Here is a 16029-nt window from a genome sequence, read left to right on the forward strand (position 1 = left end):
CCAGTGGACATGTTGGTATTCTGGTCTGCAATTAAAAAAAAGAAAAAAAAAAATCAAATATAGGGTCTGGTTGGGGGCATTGCTGTGACAAACAGCAAATACAAAAGCACTTCCCTACCAGGCTTCTGGGCCCTCACCAGGCTTCTGAGGGGGCAGCTTCCAGAACACCTCCCAGTTGTGGTCCCCCCCCCCACTTCACCCCACCACTACCACCATGCAGCAAAGGACAGGGACCCTTGTTCCCAATCTGCAACCTCCTAATAGGAAGTAGGCCTGTGGAGCAAAATGATGAAGGAAAGAAAGGAAAGGCATAGAGGGAAGAGGAGGATGACTTACTCTGCTTTGAACCAGGCTCACCGTGAATAGATTATTCCTTTCACTGGAAGAGGTTTTCATAATAAAGGTTCCTTTCTCTTTATTTTGCATCGTTATATTTGAAAGGTGCCGTAACAGACTTTGATGGAACTTTAAACATTTTTTTTTTTTTTTTTTTGCGGTACGCGGGCCTCTCACTGTTGTGGCCTCTCCCATCGCGGAGCACAGGCTCCGGACGCGCAGGCTCAGCGGCCATGGCTCACGGGCCCAGCCGCTCCGCGGCATGTGGGATCTTCCCGGACCGGGACATGAACCCGCGTCCCCTGCATCGGCAGGCGGACTCTCAACCACTGCACCACCAGGGAAGCCCTAAACATTTTTTTTAACAAAGTATTTGTACCTGCATTGTGTTGTAAATGCTCACACCCCCCTAGGATAGAGGACCCAGCACCAGTGAAGAATGGGGGACAGACTCGGGCTTGGGAACAGCACCATGGAGTCCATGGCAAGAGCCCGCAGATATCAGAGGCCCAACCCAGACACTGGAGGGTGAGGGAGAGGGTAGAGGAAGATGCTGGGAACCCTGAGGGGGTATTCACCAGGGTCCAAATGTTCTATCAGGTACAACTTCAGGTTTTTAAAACAAACGTGATGAAAGTAAATTTATACAGCCATGCTAATGATAATTAAGGTCCTTAAAAAGTAGAATTCACAACAGGAAAATATAGTGTGTATCCTTTGCCTTTAAATAAATACTTATTTGTAATTCGATAGTAAATTGATCATAAACATTAATTACGTGAATAGGCCCAGGGCAAAAAACATCCCACCAGGTCTCTCTCATTCTCTAAGCACTTAAATCTCAGAAAGTGCAAGTGAGTCTGGCAGTCTACTCATTTTTCTAACAATTCAAGGTTTCTTAGTTCACACCCCTACAATAACGTGCAGGGCATCCACTCTGTGCCAAGCGGGGCTGGAGGCGCTCCGCAGACTCTCGGGGGCGGGGGGGTCTCCTTCTTGGGAGTCCCTGTTCTCTGGCCTCCTTGGGGCCCTGGTCAATGGAAGGGGGGCGGGGAGGAGCAGAAGCTGAGAGTGGGCAGAAGGCGGTAGTCAGAAGACAGGTGGTTCAGGGTTTATGAACGGGTGGGGCATTTGCCCTGCAAAGGGGCAGGGTCAGGACCCGCCTTGAACGCAGATTCTGAATCTCACAGCCCGGATCACAACAGAGCATGTGGGAGGTGCCCTATCCCCACCTCCAAAGGCACAGACCGTACGTACCCTTGATGAAAAACCGCATCCCCGGGCATCAGCCGCCAAAGCAGGTAGTTTCCTCTTTGAAACAGAGGTGCCGTCAAGCTCGCTGGGTTCCTCTCGTGAGCCACACGCGATTGGCTAGAAGTGGTGAATGTTTACATCAACTCGACGGAAGGCGTAGCTCATTCGCCGCCGCGGGTGACGCAACCTGAGGACGGTATAAAGCTAGCGTCAGGCTGACTCATTAGACCGTAGAGCCCTGCCCTGCGCATCGCACAGGCGGCGGGGACGGTCCCGCGCCCCACGAAGCACACTTTCATTCTTGATGGCCACTCCGCGGCGACCTGGACAGCGAGCGCCCCGCGACCGCACGGGGCAGCGGGCACAGAGCACACAGGCCACCTCGAGCACCCGGGCAGGGCGCGCCCCCGGTCCCAGGCCTCGGCTGCGGGGCCCCTTGGTTCTCATCTTCTTCGTCCTGGGTGTCCTGCTGTCGGTGAGTTCCCGCCGCGAGTCCTGGCTCCAGATGGCGCGCTCCGTGGCCGGGAAAGGGCGGGGGCGAGGGGGGCGGGGTACGGCTGGGCATGTCCCGGCAGCACCCACCCGGGCGAAGCCCAAGTACAGGGGGTGAGGGGGTGGCGGAGTGCGGATCCGGGGCTGGCAACATCTACCTGCGGCCCCGAAGAAGAGCCCGCTCTCCGCCTCCGGGTCCTTGGAGGGTCTGGCCTCCAGATTGGTCCCAGGAGAGCATCAGCGAGTGACTGACAGATCGCCTTTTCTTTCTCTTCCCCTTTCCTTCCTCCGATCCCCCTCACTCTTTCTCTCTTTTTCTCTCTTTTTATTTTGCACTACGTTTAACTTTTAAAACGTGTCCTTTGTAAATCGATTAACCGTGTAGGCCCCTGCCTTCCCCCACCACTGCCTTAAGCACCTTTGAATTTCCTTTTCCCTGAAAGGGAAGCAACCTTTAACGTTGCTTGCTGTTTGTTGCAATTTATGGGTGCTGTGTAGAAACCATCAATCAACCCACAGTTGGGACCAGATTCTCACCACTTCTTTAGGAGGCGAGCTGGAGGCTCTGGGGGCGATTTACCACTATCAGCATGCAGCCTAAAGAAATTCACTATGGAAAAAAATGTGCCTCCTTCCACTGCTTTCTCTGGTTGTTTGAGGCTCTTCTCGAAGTTTCTCATATGTTCACAGGAAAAAAAAAAAAGTTAAGGGCCTAACAAGGTTACAGGAATCATGAAAATGTGTACTTTTCATTGTACAAATCAGTACTAAAACTCAGAAAAGAAATAACGTTTTGTATTCACAAAAAAATATAGAATTAGTTTTTTAAATTATCAGTTGATCATAGGTAGGATTCATGTTGAACACGGCTCGATGAATGGCTCTGGGTGCCTGTAGGCACTGTCAAGTATCCGTGTAGCCATGTGCATTGTCTGTTAGGTAACTCCTTAGAAGTGGAACTGCTGTCAGCAGGTTAGATAATTTTACACGTTTGTTTAGATAAGGATAAAGTGGCCTCCAAAAGAAGGCTGGACGATTTTACCTCACACCGAGAGTCCACAAGTGTGCCTGTTTCCCTACACCTTTGCCACATTAAACTTTCATTCTTTGCTCGTCTAAGAAGTAAAAATGGGGCACCGCAGTGCTGTGGTTTTGATTCCTCGGTGCCAGTAGAGGTTTTCAAGGATCCATGAGATTTCTGAGACTGGGAGTGGATGACCAGGAGACCCCAGATTAGGCAGCAGGGGAGGGGGCAAAAATACAAACAGTAAAAGAACTGACAAAAATCTTACACAAATTCTTTCAGACAACATAAGAGTTCTTCAGTAGATTCTAAGCCCAGCAGAACCCTAATAGTGAAACCTGACAAAAACATTTGAAAAGAAGAAAAATATTAATACGTTTCAATATCCTTCCTAAAAACAGAGGCAGAATTCCTTAACAAAACAAATAGTAAACTAAATTCAGGAATATTTAAAGAAGAAAACATGCCGTGACCAAGTGGGTTTAGTCACAGGAATAACATCTGAAAATGAGTCAGTGTTTTTCACTATGCTAACACCATGAAGGAGAAAAACTATATGAACGGCTTAACAGATGCAGAAAAAGCATTCGGCAACTCTTAACCTCCCTGTCATGCTAAAACCTCTCATTATATCAGGGCAGAAGAGACCTTCCTCCATCTGATGAAGGCCACTTCCTCTTGGAGTCACATAGGAGACTAGGGTAACCTAGAAAGGGGTGTGAAGGGATGTTCTGTAGTAATGCTAATTTCCAGGATCTAGATAGAGGGTTTGGGTTTCCCAAGTGTATGTGTTTTTAAAAACTGTTTGAATGGTACCCTTAAGAATTGTGCATTTCTTTCTCTGTAAATCTTAACACTGAAAAAAACTGTAAAGAAATATGGAGCTCAAGTTACTGACAATGCTGAAGTATTGAGTTGCAGACATGAATTTCATCATAAAAATAAGACACAGGAGAATGGACAGAGGGATAGATAAAGAAAGAAATATGGGGCTTCCCTGGTGGCGCAGTGGTTAAGAATCCGCCTGCCAATGCAGGGGACACGGGTTCAAGCCCTGGTCCGGGAAGATCCCACATGCCGTGGAGCAGCTAAGCCCGTGCGCCACAACTACTGAGCCTGCGCTCTAGAGCCCGCGAGCCACAACTAGAGAAAGCCCGCGTGCAGCAACGAAGACCCAACGCGGCCAAAAATAAATAAAAATTCAATAAATTAATTTTAAAAAGAAAGAAATATGTGATAAAGCAAATATAGCAAAATATTAGTTACAGAATCTAGGTGGTGAGTATATGAGAGTTTACCGTACAGATCTTTAAACTTTGTTGGATGCGTGAAAATGTTCATAATAAAACATTGAGGGAGAGCGCCTGTGAGAGGAGAACCAGGAAAGAGAAGAGGGAATAGGACTGTGAAGGCAGGGGAAGGAGATTCCACCAACTTGTGGGGAGTCAGAGGAGGCCCAGCCTGGGGAAGGGACGACTTAGAGGACATATGTGGGCTTAGCTGTCCCCAAATACTTGACAGACTTTTCTGTGGAAGAGAGCTGCATTTTATCTTTTTTAGATCCAGGCAGTTGAACTGGGCTCGACGTAAGCTGTTTCCATCTTAACAGTGTTTTTCTTTCTTTCTTCTTTTTCCCTTAATTTCACTTTCTATTTTGTCACTCCCAGGTTAAAGCAAAGTTGCAAAGACTATGCAACCCCCCCGCTTTTTCCTGTACCATGTGAAAAATAGCTGCTGATATGATAGATCCCATGACTGAAGAATGTATATTTCCTACAAATGAGGACATTCTCCCCCAAAACTACAACACAGCCTTCAACATCAGAACACCAAATCAACACGTTAATCCTCATCAAATCCTCAGACTCCATTCAGATTTTTTCGACTGGCCCCATTGTGTCATTGTTAGCATGGAGACTCATCTCAGAACCCTGTGTCGCTATTTCTTCTTCCTCTTTGTGACTCATTATGTGGAACGCTAACAGCTTCCTTTCCAGGACAGCTTGTCCAGTTAAAGCCGAAAGTTCATTACTCAACTGTGATCCTGTATCCTGATTTTGAAAAAGTGTGTGCATAGTATGACTCATTTGTGAAAATGTGTGTGCGCGCACGTACGCGCACGTGAGAAAGAGAGAGAGCCTGAGAGTATTACACATATGGTCAAATAGAAGAAGTAAAGACACAAAATAATGGATGTTTTCTCTAACTGGGGGGATCCCTGTGGTTTCTGTATTCTTATAAAGAATTTTTCCTTGCCCATGCTTTCTGGAATAAACATATTTTATTTTATTATAAGAGAAAGGAATACCAGGAAAAAAATTTATGTGTAAGTTACTTGGTAGCACAGAAGGCCAGGGGACAAACGTGAAAAGAATGAGAGTTTATAGCTGGACGAAAGGCCCCAGTTCTGTTTCGTTTTGCAGGCTGTGGTCAAGGGACTGTGGGATACATCCTGGGAGGGATGAGAGTCTGGAAGCCACTCATGCCTGTCCCTGCTTTGTCTCCACAGATTGCGGCTGCTTCAGCCATGCCCATAAGGCAGGAAAAATTTCACCAGCAATTAACTGCCCCGCAGGGATTGAAACGCAGCCTCTCAGAGAAGTGTCTACCAGGTACATTCTAAGACTGATCTCCAACCCTTACCGCACCCTTATCTTCATGTCCTTCTGGTCTTCTGATTCCTGCAGTTCCCGGCTCTTATTCCACAGGCATTTACTGGAAGTCTTCCATGTGCCAGGCGCTGTGCCAGTGGAGGGCACGAGGCCCCCGCCCTCCTGGAACCCTCCTCCTAGGATGGTACCCAGACAGATGGACAGATATGACAGTCAGAGAGATGAGATAGAAACCGTGAGGATAATTGAGTGATGGGTGGGACAGAGTCGGGGTTGGTGAGGCCTCCTGGGGATGGTGACCTTGGTGCAGAGAGCCAGGTAGAGTGCTCCTAAGAGGGCCCCAGGAACTGTCACCCCAGGGGGCAGGGCTGGGCTTGTTTGAGCAAAGCTAGGGGGCAGCTGGGGTGAGTGGAGGGTGGAGAGGTCACCGGGACAGGTGGGAGGAGGCCACAGACCCTGAATACTGTGAAGGGAGCATGAGTTTTATTTTTTTAGTGAGGTATTAAAGTAAGTAAAAATCTCACTGTTTTATATTGATACATGTTGAAATGATATTATGTTGGATATTGCCTCTTTCTTTTTACTCTTTAATGTGCCAACTATGAATGTGACTTTTATGTGTGGCTTGTAATATATTCCTGTTGACAGTACTGGTCTAAGGTATGTGGTAGATGTAGAATCAAAAGATTAAAGCCAGGTCAAGGAGAGTTCCCTGTGTGGATTCCACTGATGGCCGAAAGAGGCAGCCCTGTCCACACTGCCAGCCTCGGGGAATCCTGTGGGGATTTACTCACCAGCTTTTCCCTTCCTTCCCAGGGTTCTATATGGAGGAAGCCAGTGGAGATTGTATGCCGTGCACGGATAAGGTGGATTACACCAATTATTCAAACACCCTGTCTTCTTGCTTACTCTGTAAGATTTGCAAATCAGGTACAGGACATGTCCCCGTGCCTACAGTTGGGTGATGAGATGGGATTTGAATGGAACGGGAAGTCAGAAACCTGATTTCCAGCCCAGCTAGGTCTTCATCCTACCCTGTCTTAGGTCAGTAAAATAAATGAAAACAGAAATTATTTGTATAACGTATGCCACCTGGTAGGGAAGTCTTTCAGAGCATCAGTTGGAAGGGGGGGAGTAATGTGTCCCTTGACGGAGGGGCTGGTTAGTGACAGCATGGGAGGCCTGGGTGAGTGGGACAGGGCTGGGTTTGAGCTGTGTGGCGAGTCTGGCTCTGGGCCGGGCCCCTGTGAGCCCTGTGACTTCTGCTCCAGGATCTCAGCCTCTCTCATGACCAGCTGGGCCAGGTCCTCTCCATCCAGAGTGTCTCATATTACACCCTGCCCCACCCCCACCCCGGCACTTGCTCCTGATTTGTGATCTAAAACCTTTTTCTTCCCAATCCTGATGTGATCTGTAATGACGCATGGTCCCTTTCATATGCCTCTATTGGTGACACGTGAACAGTGGCTGTCCTTTGGATGGTCTGTGTGTGTTGCTGCAGAAAATGGCCCCCAAATTACTTCCTGAACTGAGTAGAACTGAGTGGGTGGGGATCTGGGTGGTGAAGAATGGTTGAGAGACACGTGAGGGAAGCACACCCCCCAAACCTTATCTTTGGTCTCCAGGGGAAGAAGAGAAAAGTCCATGCACCTCAACCAAGGACACTGAGTGTCAGTGCAAACCTGGCACTTTCCGTAGAGAAGATGCACCTGAATTCTGCTACAAGTGCAGAACCCGGTGAGACATGGGAGCCTAGGGGGCTCCCAACCCCCAGAGACCCCCAGTTTCCTTGTACCCCTTTCTCCGGTTTCCATGCAGCCCCTCCTACCTCCTCAGGGCGCCCTTGTGCCTGTGGGGTCTCCTGAGCATGCAGCAGCCCTCCTCATTCCTCTGTGTGTCCTTCCCCAGGGCCCCCTTCCCACACCTCCTCAGAAGGAGCCTAGAAAGACAAGTGTCTACCACAGACAGAAGTCATAATGAGGCCATATGTGTGCTCCTTCAAGGTTCCCGTAAAACCTGAGCCAACTCAGCTGGCCTCACATCCAGCCCTTGTTCCCCAATAAGATCTGAATCTTTCCTATTTGGGGATGTAGGGGCCAATAGTAATTAGCTCTTCTCTGATGTTCCAGTGCTGGCTGTGATTGGTAGGAAGAGTCAACAGGTGGAGGACAAGAGGATCCTTGTATTAAAGCTTGACTGGAGGATGAGGCTTGGCTTGTGCCCAAACCCTTCTGACCCTTGACTTGGATGAGATCCCCCGTCCCAGGGGCCCAGCTCCTGAAGGGGCAGCTCTGAACACTCAGCAGGAGCCCTGGGGCCTGAAGTGCACAAGCCCAGATCCTTCTCCCACCCAGCAAGGGGTAGTGAGGGGACCCAGCCCTGCAGACAGGGGAAGTCCGTCCCTCCTGCACTGTCTTGTCAGGGTACCCCAGGTGGGAGTTTTCTCCGTCTTTCTCCTCATCTGGCCAGCTTTCCCTGACGGATCCCCTCCATGTCCTCCCTGTGTCTGTACCCAGGTGCCCTGATGGGATGGTCGTGGCCACGCCCTGTAGCCCCTTCAGTGACCTCACATGTGTGGACCGAAAATCAGGTACCCAAGCCAGTGGGGAAGCCCCGGTTCCTGGTGAGACAGTGACCACGCGCCCGAGACTGTCCACCACTCCCTCTTCCTCCTCAGACACTTCACAGCTGGTGATCGGAATTGTAACTGCCGGTGTCCTCCTGCTGCTGGTGCTGATCGTGCTCCCATGTATTTTCTGGTGGTTCTGCATTCAAGGTGAGGTTCTGGTAGGGAAGAGGGAGGTGCTGACGCCCTCCTCCATCTCCCCAATCCTCCTGTTCCTCCTGGCTTGGCTCTGATCTTGTTCCCCGGGATCCCCCTCCGCCTCCCACCTCACCTGCTCCTACGAAGCCGGGATCACATGAGTCCCCCATCTCAGCTGACGGTCCCCTCTTCCCCCTGGCCAAGTATGGTGGGCGGGGAGCAGGGTCAGTTCTTAATGTCGTTAGGACCCCCAGCCAGGGCAGAGAGGTGGTCAGCACCTTGACTGGGTGACAAGAGTCAGGGGAGAGCGTCGTCCAGCAGAACCCCACAGAGATTTTACATGGGTTTCATTTCCCCCTTCTCTTCTCCCTCCCCGCGGGTTCTCCAGATTTGGAATGGCCCGCTCCCTGTCACCAGGCCCGGGGCTCCTTGTTCAGTGTCTGAGCCCCCAGCCCACACCCTGTCCCTGGCACTGTCCCCGGGGAGGGAGGTGCTGCAAGAGGGCGCTCCCCACGGCTCAGGTGGATGCCTCTTCTCTTCTAGGTCGTGGCGTGGAACCTAAGTGCCTGGACAAAGTGAGTTGGTTTCTCCAGGACCTGGTGGCATCAGGCCCTCAGTAACTGCTTGGCCCTGGGTGGACACGGTCCCCAATTTGTCCTATGCTGTTGTCCCTGGCTCTCTCAAGTGGCCTAGGAGCTCTGGGCTGACAGTAGGAGAGCAACTGGCCTGTTGAGAGCAGCTCTAAGGCTGGTTGACAGTGCTAGCCCTGTCCCTCTTACTGCTTGTGAGACACCCTCACCCCATAACCCTGGTTGCACGCTGGGGCATGGAGGGTGTCAGGAAGGGGTGCTGAAACCCCCCTTAGCACAGCACTAGGGTCCAGGTGCCATCAGCAGAGCCCTGGATATGCTGAGTCTGTACCCACCTGGGGGGCACAGCATGGGAGTAGGTGGGGAGGCAAAACCCACAATGTCCCCCGCAGACACTACATGGATCTGTGGGTATGGATTCCTGAGTCAGCTCTTTGCCTTCCCAAGGTCCTCTTCCGGCGCTCACATCCCTTAAGAGGTCCTGGGGCTCTGGACAATGCCCACAACAATATGCTGATCGAGAGAGATTCGCTGATTGATCTGGTCCCTGAGCAGGAGGCAGAAGAGCAGGTGAAGCCGACAGATGCCACGGCCCAGTCCCAGGGGGAAGCAAAGCGTCTGCTGGTGAGTGTGGTGTCCTGGCCCTTCTGCTTGCCCAGGACTGTGGTAGAAACAGGGAAGGGCCGATGCTGGTCAGGTCTCCTGTCCCATGGGGAAGTGGTGATGGAGGGAGATCATGGTCATGGAGGGGAAGGGAGCCCACCCCCTGCTATGGTCGACTGGAAGCTCTTATGCTACTTATCATCTGTCTTGTTCTCACCACGTTCCTGGTGTCTAGAACAGCCAGAGTGGTCCCTCCCATGATTGTTCAGTGATGGAATTAAAGCTACATGATATTTTTCTGTGTGATTGTTACATGCTTTTAAGCCATTCCTCATCACGTTAGGAATTTCACATTTATTTCAAAATTATTATCAAGTTGAATCTATTTGAAAATTAGTATTTGTCTCAATGAATAGACATATTTGTGGGGTGGCTTCCTAGTAGAAGTAGAATCTCTTTGTCAACGTATAGAAGTATTTTTTACTGTACACACACACACACACACACACACACAGACGTTTGGGGTCATATCATTTCAATAGTTTTGATATGACATTAATATATTTCTTTTTTGGTAACAAGCAAGAAACGGACTTAAACTTGTATTTCTTTTGTTTTGATTATTTTGAGATGATTGTTGTCTTGTCTGGTAAGAGTCTTTCTAAGCAGACATGCTCTTGTGCCCGTGAGTACATGCATGTGTGTTTTTTCATTTGGTTTAGTATTTTAATGTGCAGAATTTTATATATTAACTAATTAAATCTGTCGATACATTTACTTTTCATTGCTCAGAGCTTTTAAAGTCCTTCATTGGGACTTCCCTGGTGGCGCAGTGGTTGAGAGTCCGCCTGCTGATGCAGGGGACACAGGTTCGTGCCCCAGTCTGGGAAGATCCCACATGCCGCGGAGCGGCTGGGCCCGTGAGCCATGGCTGCTGAGTGTGCGCGTCCGGAGCCTGTGCTCCACAACGGGAGAGGCCTCAACAGTGAGAGGCCCGTGTACAGCAAAAAAAAAAAAAAAGGTCCTTCATCAAACAGAAGATAAAATTCTCTAATTTCTTAGGTAATTTCACGGGCCTCTCACTGTTGTGGCCTCTCCCGTTGTGGAGGTAGGCTTTTAATTTTTTTTATTTTATTTTTTTGGCTGTGTTGGGTCTTCTTTTCTGTGCAAGGGCTTTCTCTAGTTGTGGCAAACGGGGGCCACTCTTCGTGGTGTGCGGGCCTACCAGGGAAGCCCAGGTAGGCTTTTTTAAAATGATGTGATTGGTAGCATAGAGCTTATAAGCCAAATGGAGGTACTTCCCTGGTGGCGCAGTGGTTAAGAATCCGCCTGCCAATGCAGGGGACATGGGTTCGAGCCCTGGTCCGGGAAGGTCCCACATGCCATGGAGCAACTAAGCCTGTGTGCCACTACTGAGCCTGCGCTCTAGAGCCCACGAGCCACAACTACTGAGCCCACGTGCCACAACTACTGAAGCCTGCACACCTAGAGCCTGTGCTCTGCAGCAAGAGAAGCCACTGCAATGAGAAGCTCGCACACCACCACGAAGAGTAGCCCCGGCTCGCGGCAACTGGAGAAAGCCCACATGCAGCAATGAAGACCCAACACAGCCAAAAATAAATACATAAATAAAATTAAAAAAAAAAAGTTAAATGGAATTTATTTTGTGATAAATAAGATATGAGGAGCTCCCTGAATTGTTCTGAGTTACCATCTCATTCCTTATACTCAATTTAGCTGCTAATTTTTTGAACCTTAATTTATAAATTAATCTAGGAAGAACTGAGATCTTTTAGATATTCTGTATTTTTCTTATGAAGAGAGGTAGCATTTTCAAGTCAAGGGTTTTATAATACCTCAAATAGATGTGTGTTTTTCTTTGGTAAATTTCTCCTATTTCTTGTTGAGGCTGTGTCTTTGTACTACAAGTGTTCTGTAACCTTATGAGTTTATCTGACTCTTGTAATTCTTTATATAATTTATTATCTGCTACAATTTTTAACGTTCATCCATCCATACATTCACATTTAAGTATTGTTGCTAAACCATTAGAGTTTTGTAAGAATACAATCATATATCAAATAATGACTATTCTGTCTTCTCCCTTCAAATATCCTACATTGTGTTTTTGTTTCACTTATGGCTGCATATGCCAGAATTTCAGAACAATGTTTGCTAGGCTCAGTTCTGGAACCCAGGACACCTGATTAAGACCAAGTCTGTTCTCCACTGTGTTTTACAGGAACCAGCAGAAGCTGAAGGGTCTCACACGAGAAGAAGGCTGCTGGTTCCAGCAAACGGTGCAGACCCCACTGAAAGTGAGTGCTTTCCCTGGGCATTGGGGCAGGAGTGGAGGGAGGAGGGACAGTGTCCTAACTGCCGTCCCGATAGCTGTTAGGGCAACTCAGAGCAGGGATGGCTTGTCACTGGACCTTTGGGACTCGAATTCCCTCTCTGACCCTCTTCTTCTCCCCACCCTGCACCCCTCTGTCCCCTAACAGTGTCCCCTAACACCTCCCTGTCCTTCCCTGCCCCCCATCCTCCCTCCTCCCTTGTTGCTCAGGGCCAGGTTGGCCCACCCTGAGGCATCTAAGGGGCTGTGCCATCCAGCAGGGCACCCAGGGGCCGCAGGAGGCTGTGGAGCATCTGACCTGTGGCCAAATCTGATGAGCTGTAGTGTAACTCCATACTGTATTGCAAAGAATTGGTAGGAAAAAGGACTGTAATATGTCTCATTAACAGTTTGTTGTATATTGATTACATGGTGAAATGAAAATTTTTAGAATATATTGAGTTAGTACCCTATTTTATGAAAATTAGTTATTACTCGTTACTTTTTACGTTTTTCAGTGTAGCTGTTAGAAAATATAAATTTGTATCCGGGGCCCACCTTGTGTACCTATGGACGGTGGTGTGCACTGCATTTCACACACGTCTCATTGAATCCCCAGTACAGTCCCGTGAGGTGGGTGGTGCTTGCTCCATTTTATGGGTTAAATTCTTGCTCCGAGTCTGTCCCCATCTAGCTCTGCCACAGTGTCAGTCAGCGAGGCCGAGCTGGGCGTGAGGCCAGAGACCTTCCTCCCTCCAGGCCCTTGCTCTGTCCCCACTGCAGAGGTGGCAGCCAGGTGACCTCACTCTCGTGAGAATGGCAGGTGCCCTCCTCTGAGGTCTGTTGCACCACTGTGTCCCGCCCTCTGTCTCCTACCACAGACTGCCTTCTCCCTCCATGACGTCCATCTCCCCTCCCTGGTGGGCCCTCATTCCCCGCTTAGGGCAGGACTCTCTGGAGACCTGGACTCCCTGCAGTGCTTTGGGCACAGGTGAGGCCCAGGCAGTGTGGCCTGATTCTCTGCTGACGGGAAGCATGTCAGGGACGCAGAGCAGCAGGTTCACCAGCAGGGGGCGCTCCTCAGCTCCCACCCTGGGGTCTAGGCCTGACTGAGGGTCCTCTGCCCTTTCTGAAGCCTGTCCCAACTCTGTCTCTGTGACTTTCCCCGAACTTAGGCCTGAGGCTGTTCTTTGATGACTTTGCAACCATCGTGCCGTGTGACTCCTGGGATTTGCTCATGAGGAAGTTGGGCCTCACGCAAAATGAGATCCTTCTGGTCAGAGAAGGGGTCCGGGTCCCTCGGGATGCCTTGTATGAAATGCTGGATACTTGGGTCAGCAACAAGGGACGGGAGGCCTCAGTCAACACCCTGCTGGACGCCTTGGAAAAGCTGGGGCAAAGATTGGCAAAGGAGACAATTCAGGACCACCTGCTGGACTCGGGAAAGTATGTCTATGAAGATGGTGAAGCAGGCTCTGCTGTGTCCTGAGTGTTTGAGGACCTCAGCCTTTCCTGATAGACTCGCACTTTTCATTTGTACTTGTTATTTGTATGTGTCATTCATGTTGCTATGTATGCATTTAATGATGGGTAACATAATACACATCATTAAAGTGCAAACATATTGTGAATCTTTGTACTTTTATGTTTATATATATATTTATATAAGTGTAAAAAAAAATTTTGGAACTATACTTTCTAGGTTGTTTATGTGGGTTACCTGGATGAGAGCTGGGAATCAAAAATGATTAGAAATACAAAAGGAGGAAATTCCCTGGCAGTTCAGTGGTTAGGACTCTGCGTTTTCACTGCTGAGGTCCCAGGTTCAATCCCTGGTCGGGGAATTAAGATACCAAAAGCTGCGAGGCAAAAAAAAACAAAACAACAACCAAAAAAAGCACAAAAGAACAAAACAACAACAACAAAAAAAGCAAAAGAAAAAAAAAAAAAGGAAAGGAGAAAAAGCCCACTGTGGGGAGAGCACTGATAGCATCTTCTCCCTCAAAGGAAGTTTGGTCACTTTCGGATGCCTGGTGACTTCTCCAGGGCCCACTTTAAACATGTCAATTTTATAGCTGTGCGACTATTTACATTTTTTATAGGTAGGAGTTTACAACTGAGCAGAGAGTGAGGAGAAGTGGCATCCACGTGCAGCCCTGCATCTGGTGTCCGTGAACTGGGCTGTCATGCCTTGGCCTCCTCCTGTTCATATTGGCTATATAAAGGATCTCATGGCCTTCTGCAGAAGAGACTCACACACAAACACCAGTTCTTAAATACTGTGAGAACTGACCAAAAATGGCTGCCATATTAAGGTTTGGTCCTTTTATTGCTTTTTAAAAATATCTTTCTGCCATTAAACCCTTCTCCATAGTGTTCCAACTGCTGCAGGATAATTTAATGGTGGAAGCAATTCTCAGGGGTTTTTGGTCTGTTCCATCTCAAAGCTTTGTGTGTTGTCTTCCCTAAGGTTGATGTGGCTAACGTGGCCAAACCTGGAATTGGCACATCAGGATACAGCATGTGGAGTCCACTTGAGTTTATAGAAGGGCCGAGCCTGTGGTCTTGGTGCTATATGCCCCTGGCCCCGATGTCCTTCCCTTTCCTGGAAGTCAGGTGTTTCCTGCCTTTGCTGTTCCTTCTGTGCAGGACACTTTGCCTTCATCTTCAGTGGGAAATATAAATGGATTCTTCACTTGTCCCTTTCTCAGAAGACTTCCTTGAGTGCCAGTCTAAAGTATTAGCCTTGCCAGTGTCTGTCAGCTATATTCACTTGTTCGCATGTTTATTGTGTGTTTTACCGATGAGAATATTTAAGAACTGAACTTGCATCCTATATTGCTTTATGCCAGTTTAGATATGATACTTTTGAAGTTTTACTTGAAAATTGGATGTCTGTTCAAGTGTCTTCTCAATGAGAGGACCCCTTCTTGAAGATTTTGTTAGAAATATCAAGCAATACAAGAAATATCATTAGGTACAAAATACTCATGTGTTTATGAATTTGTGACCAAATTATGCAATGTTATATTTAAAATTTTATAATTTTATATAAATATGCATTTTTATGAATCCGTGACCAAATTAAATATGCAATTTTATATAATTTTATGTGTGCTTTTCTCCTCCATCCTCCTGTCCTCCTGTAGAACAGTGCTGAGTGACCCGGGTGCAGGGGTGTGTGTTCTTGCTGTGTGACCCGCTCCATCCTTCTCCCTTTTATGCCTCGGGCTCAAGCTCGCCCTGCATGGGTGTGTCTCCTGCTCTGACTCTGGATTTCCGGGCGCCAGGTTCCTGGGGGACTGGAGTCCAGCTCCTCCTCCCTGCCCTTCCCCTGGGGGAGGACCCCAGCCTGGCCCAGCTTCCCCACAGCCTCCCCAGATGATGTCTCTGGGCCACACCTGGGCCTGCTGGGCTCCCTTGACGTGCAGACCGGCTCTGACAGAGCTGCTGGGAAGTGGGGTGGGGCCCTGCTTGCTGGGGTCATTCTGTGACCCCTCACCTGGGGGCCTCCTGGGCCACCTTCCCTTTCTGTGCCTGCTGGGCTTTCTGCATCCTCATCAGTGGGCCCAGTGGCTCAGCCCTGCAACCTCATGGAGCCCCAATTCCCTTGCCATTGGACTTCAGGCCCTGGCTCTCCCACCCACCAGAGTTCCTGGGAGGCCCCATGGTCCCTCCCCTGTCCCCCCCGCACAGTGAAGGTGCTGGGGCAGAGCTGTACCCTCCCTTGGGCCCCCTCCTGCCACTGCCCCTGCCTGTGAGTTATTACATATTACATCAGGATTGGGAAGAAAAATATTTTAGATCACAAATCAGGAGTAAGAGGTGAATTTATAATTACTTTAAATTCTTGAAAAGAAATTTTGCCTGTATGAGGCCCTTGTATCGAATCATCTGAATCGTCCTTGAACTGGGCAGTCTGATTGGGCCTCCATCTGTTTCTGTGTCTGTCAAAGTTTTCCTGGAGCCTGCGGGGTGAGAAGGTGAAGGTGTTAGGGGTGATATTCCATGGTCAATAGGCT

At 48.9% G+C, this 16029-nt stretch overlaps 1 protein-coding gene across 1 annotated transcript; it reads left to right on the plus strand.

The window, feature by feature from the left end:
* The first annotated feature begins 2153 nt into the window (after positions 1-2153).
* On the plus strand, positions 2154-13496 carry LOC136124993 (tumor necrosis factor receptor superfamily member 10A-like). Its single transcript, XM_065879853.1, has 9 exons — positions 2154-2288; positions 5616-5718; positions 6535-6648; positions 7344-7455; positions 8235-8494; positions 9026-9057; positions 9520-9696; positions 11918-11993; positions 13183-13496. Exons 1-9 carry the CDS (start codon positions 2154-2156, stop codon positions 13494-13496), a joined length of 1323 nt encoding a protein of 440 aa, XP_065735925.1.
* Positions 13497-16029: the final 2533 nt, after the last annotated feature.

This window comes from Phocoena phocoena, chromosome 6 (assembly GCF_963924675.1).
Source record: "Phocoena phocoena chromosome 6, mPhoPho1.1, whole genome shotgun sequence".
Lineage (NCBI taxonomy): Eukaryota > Metazoa > Chordata > Mammalia > Artiodactyla > Phocoenidae > Phocoena > Phocoena phocoena.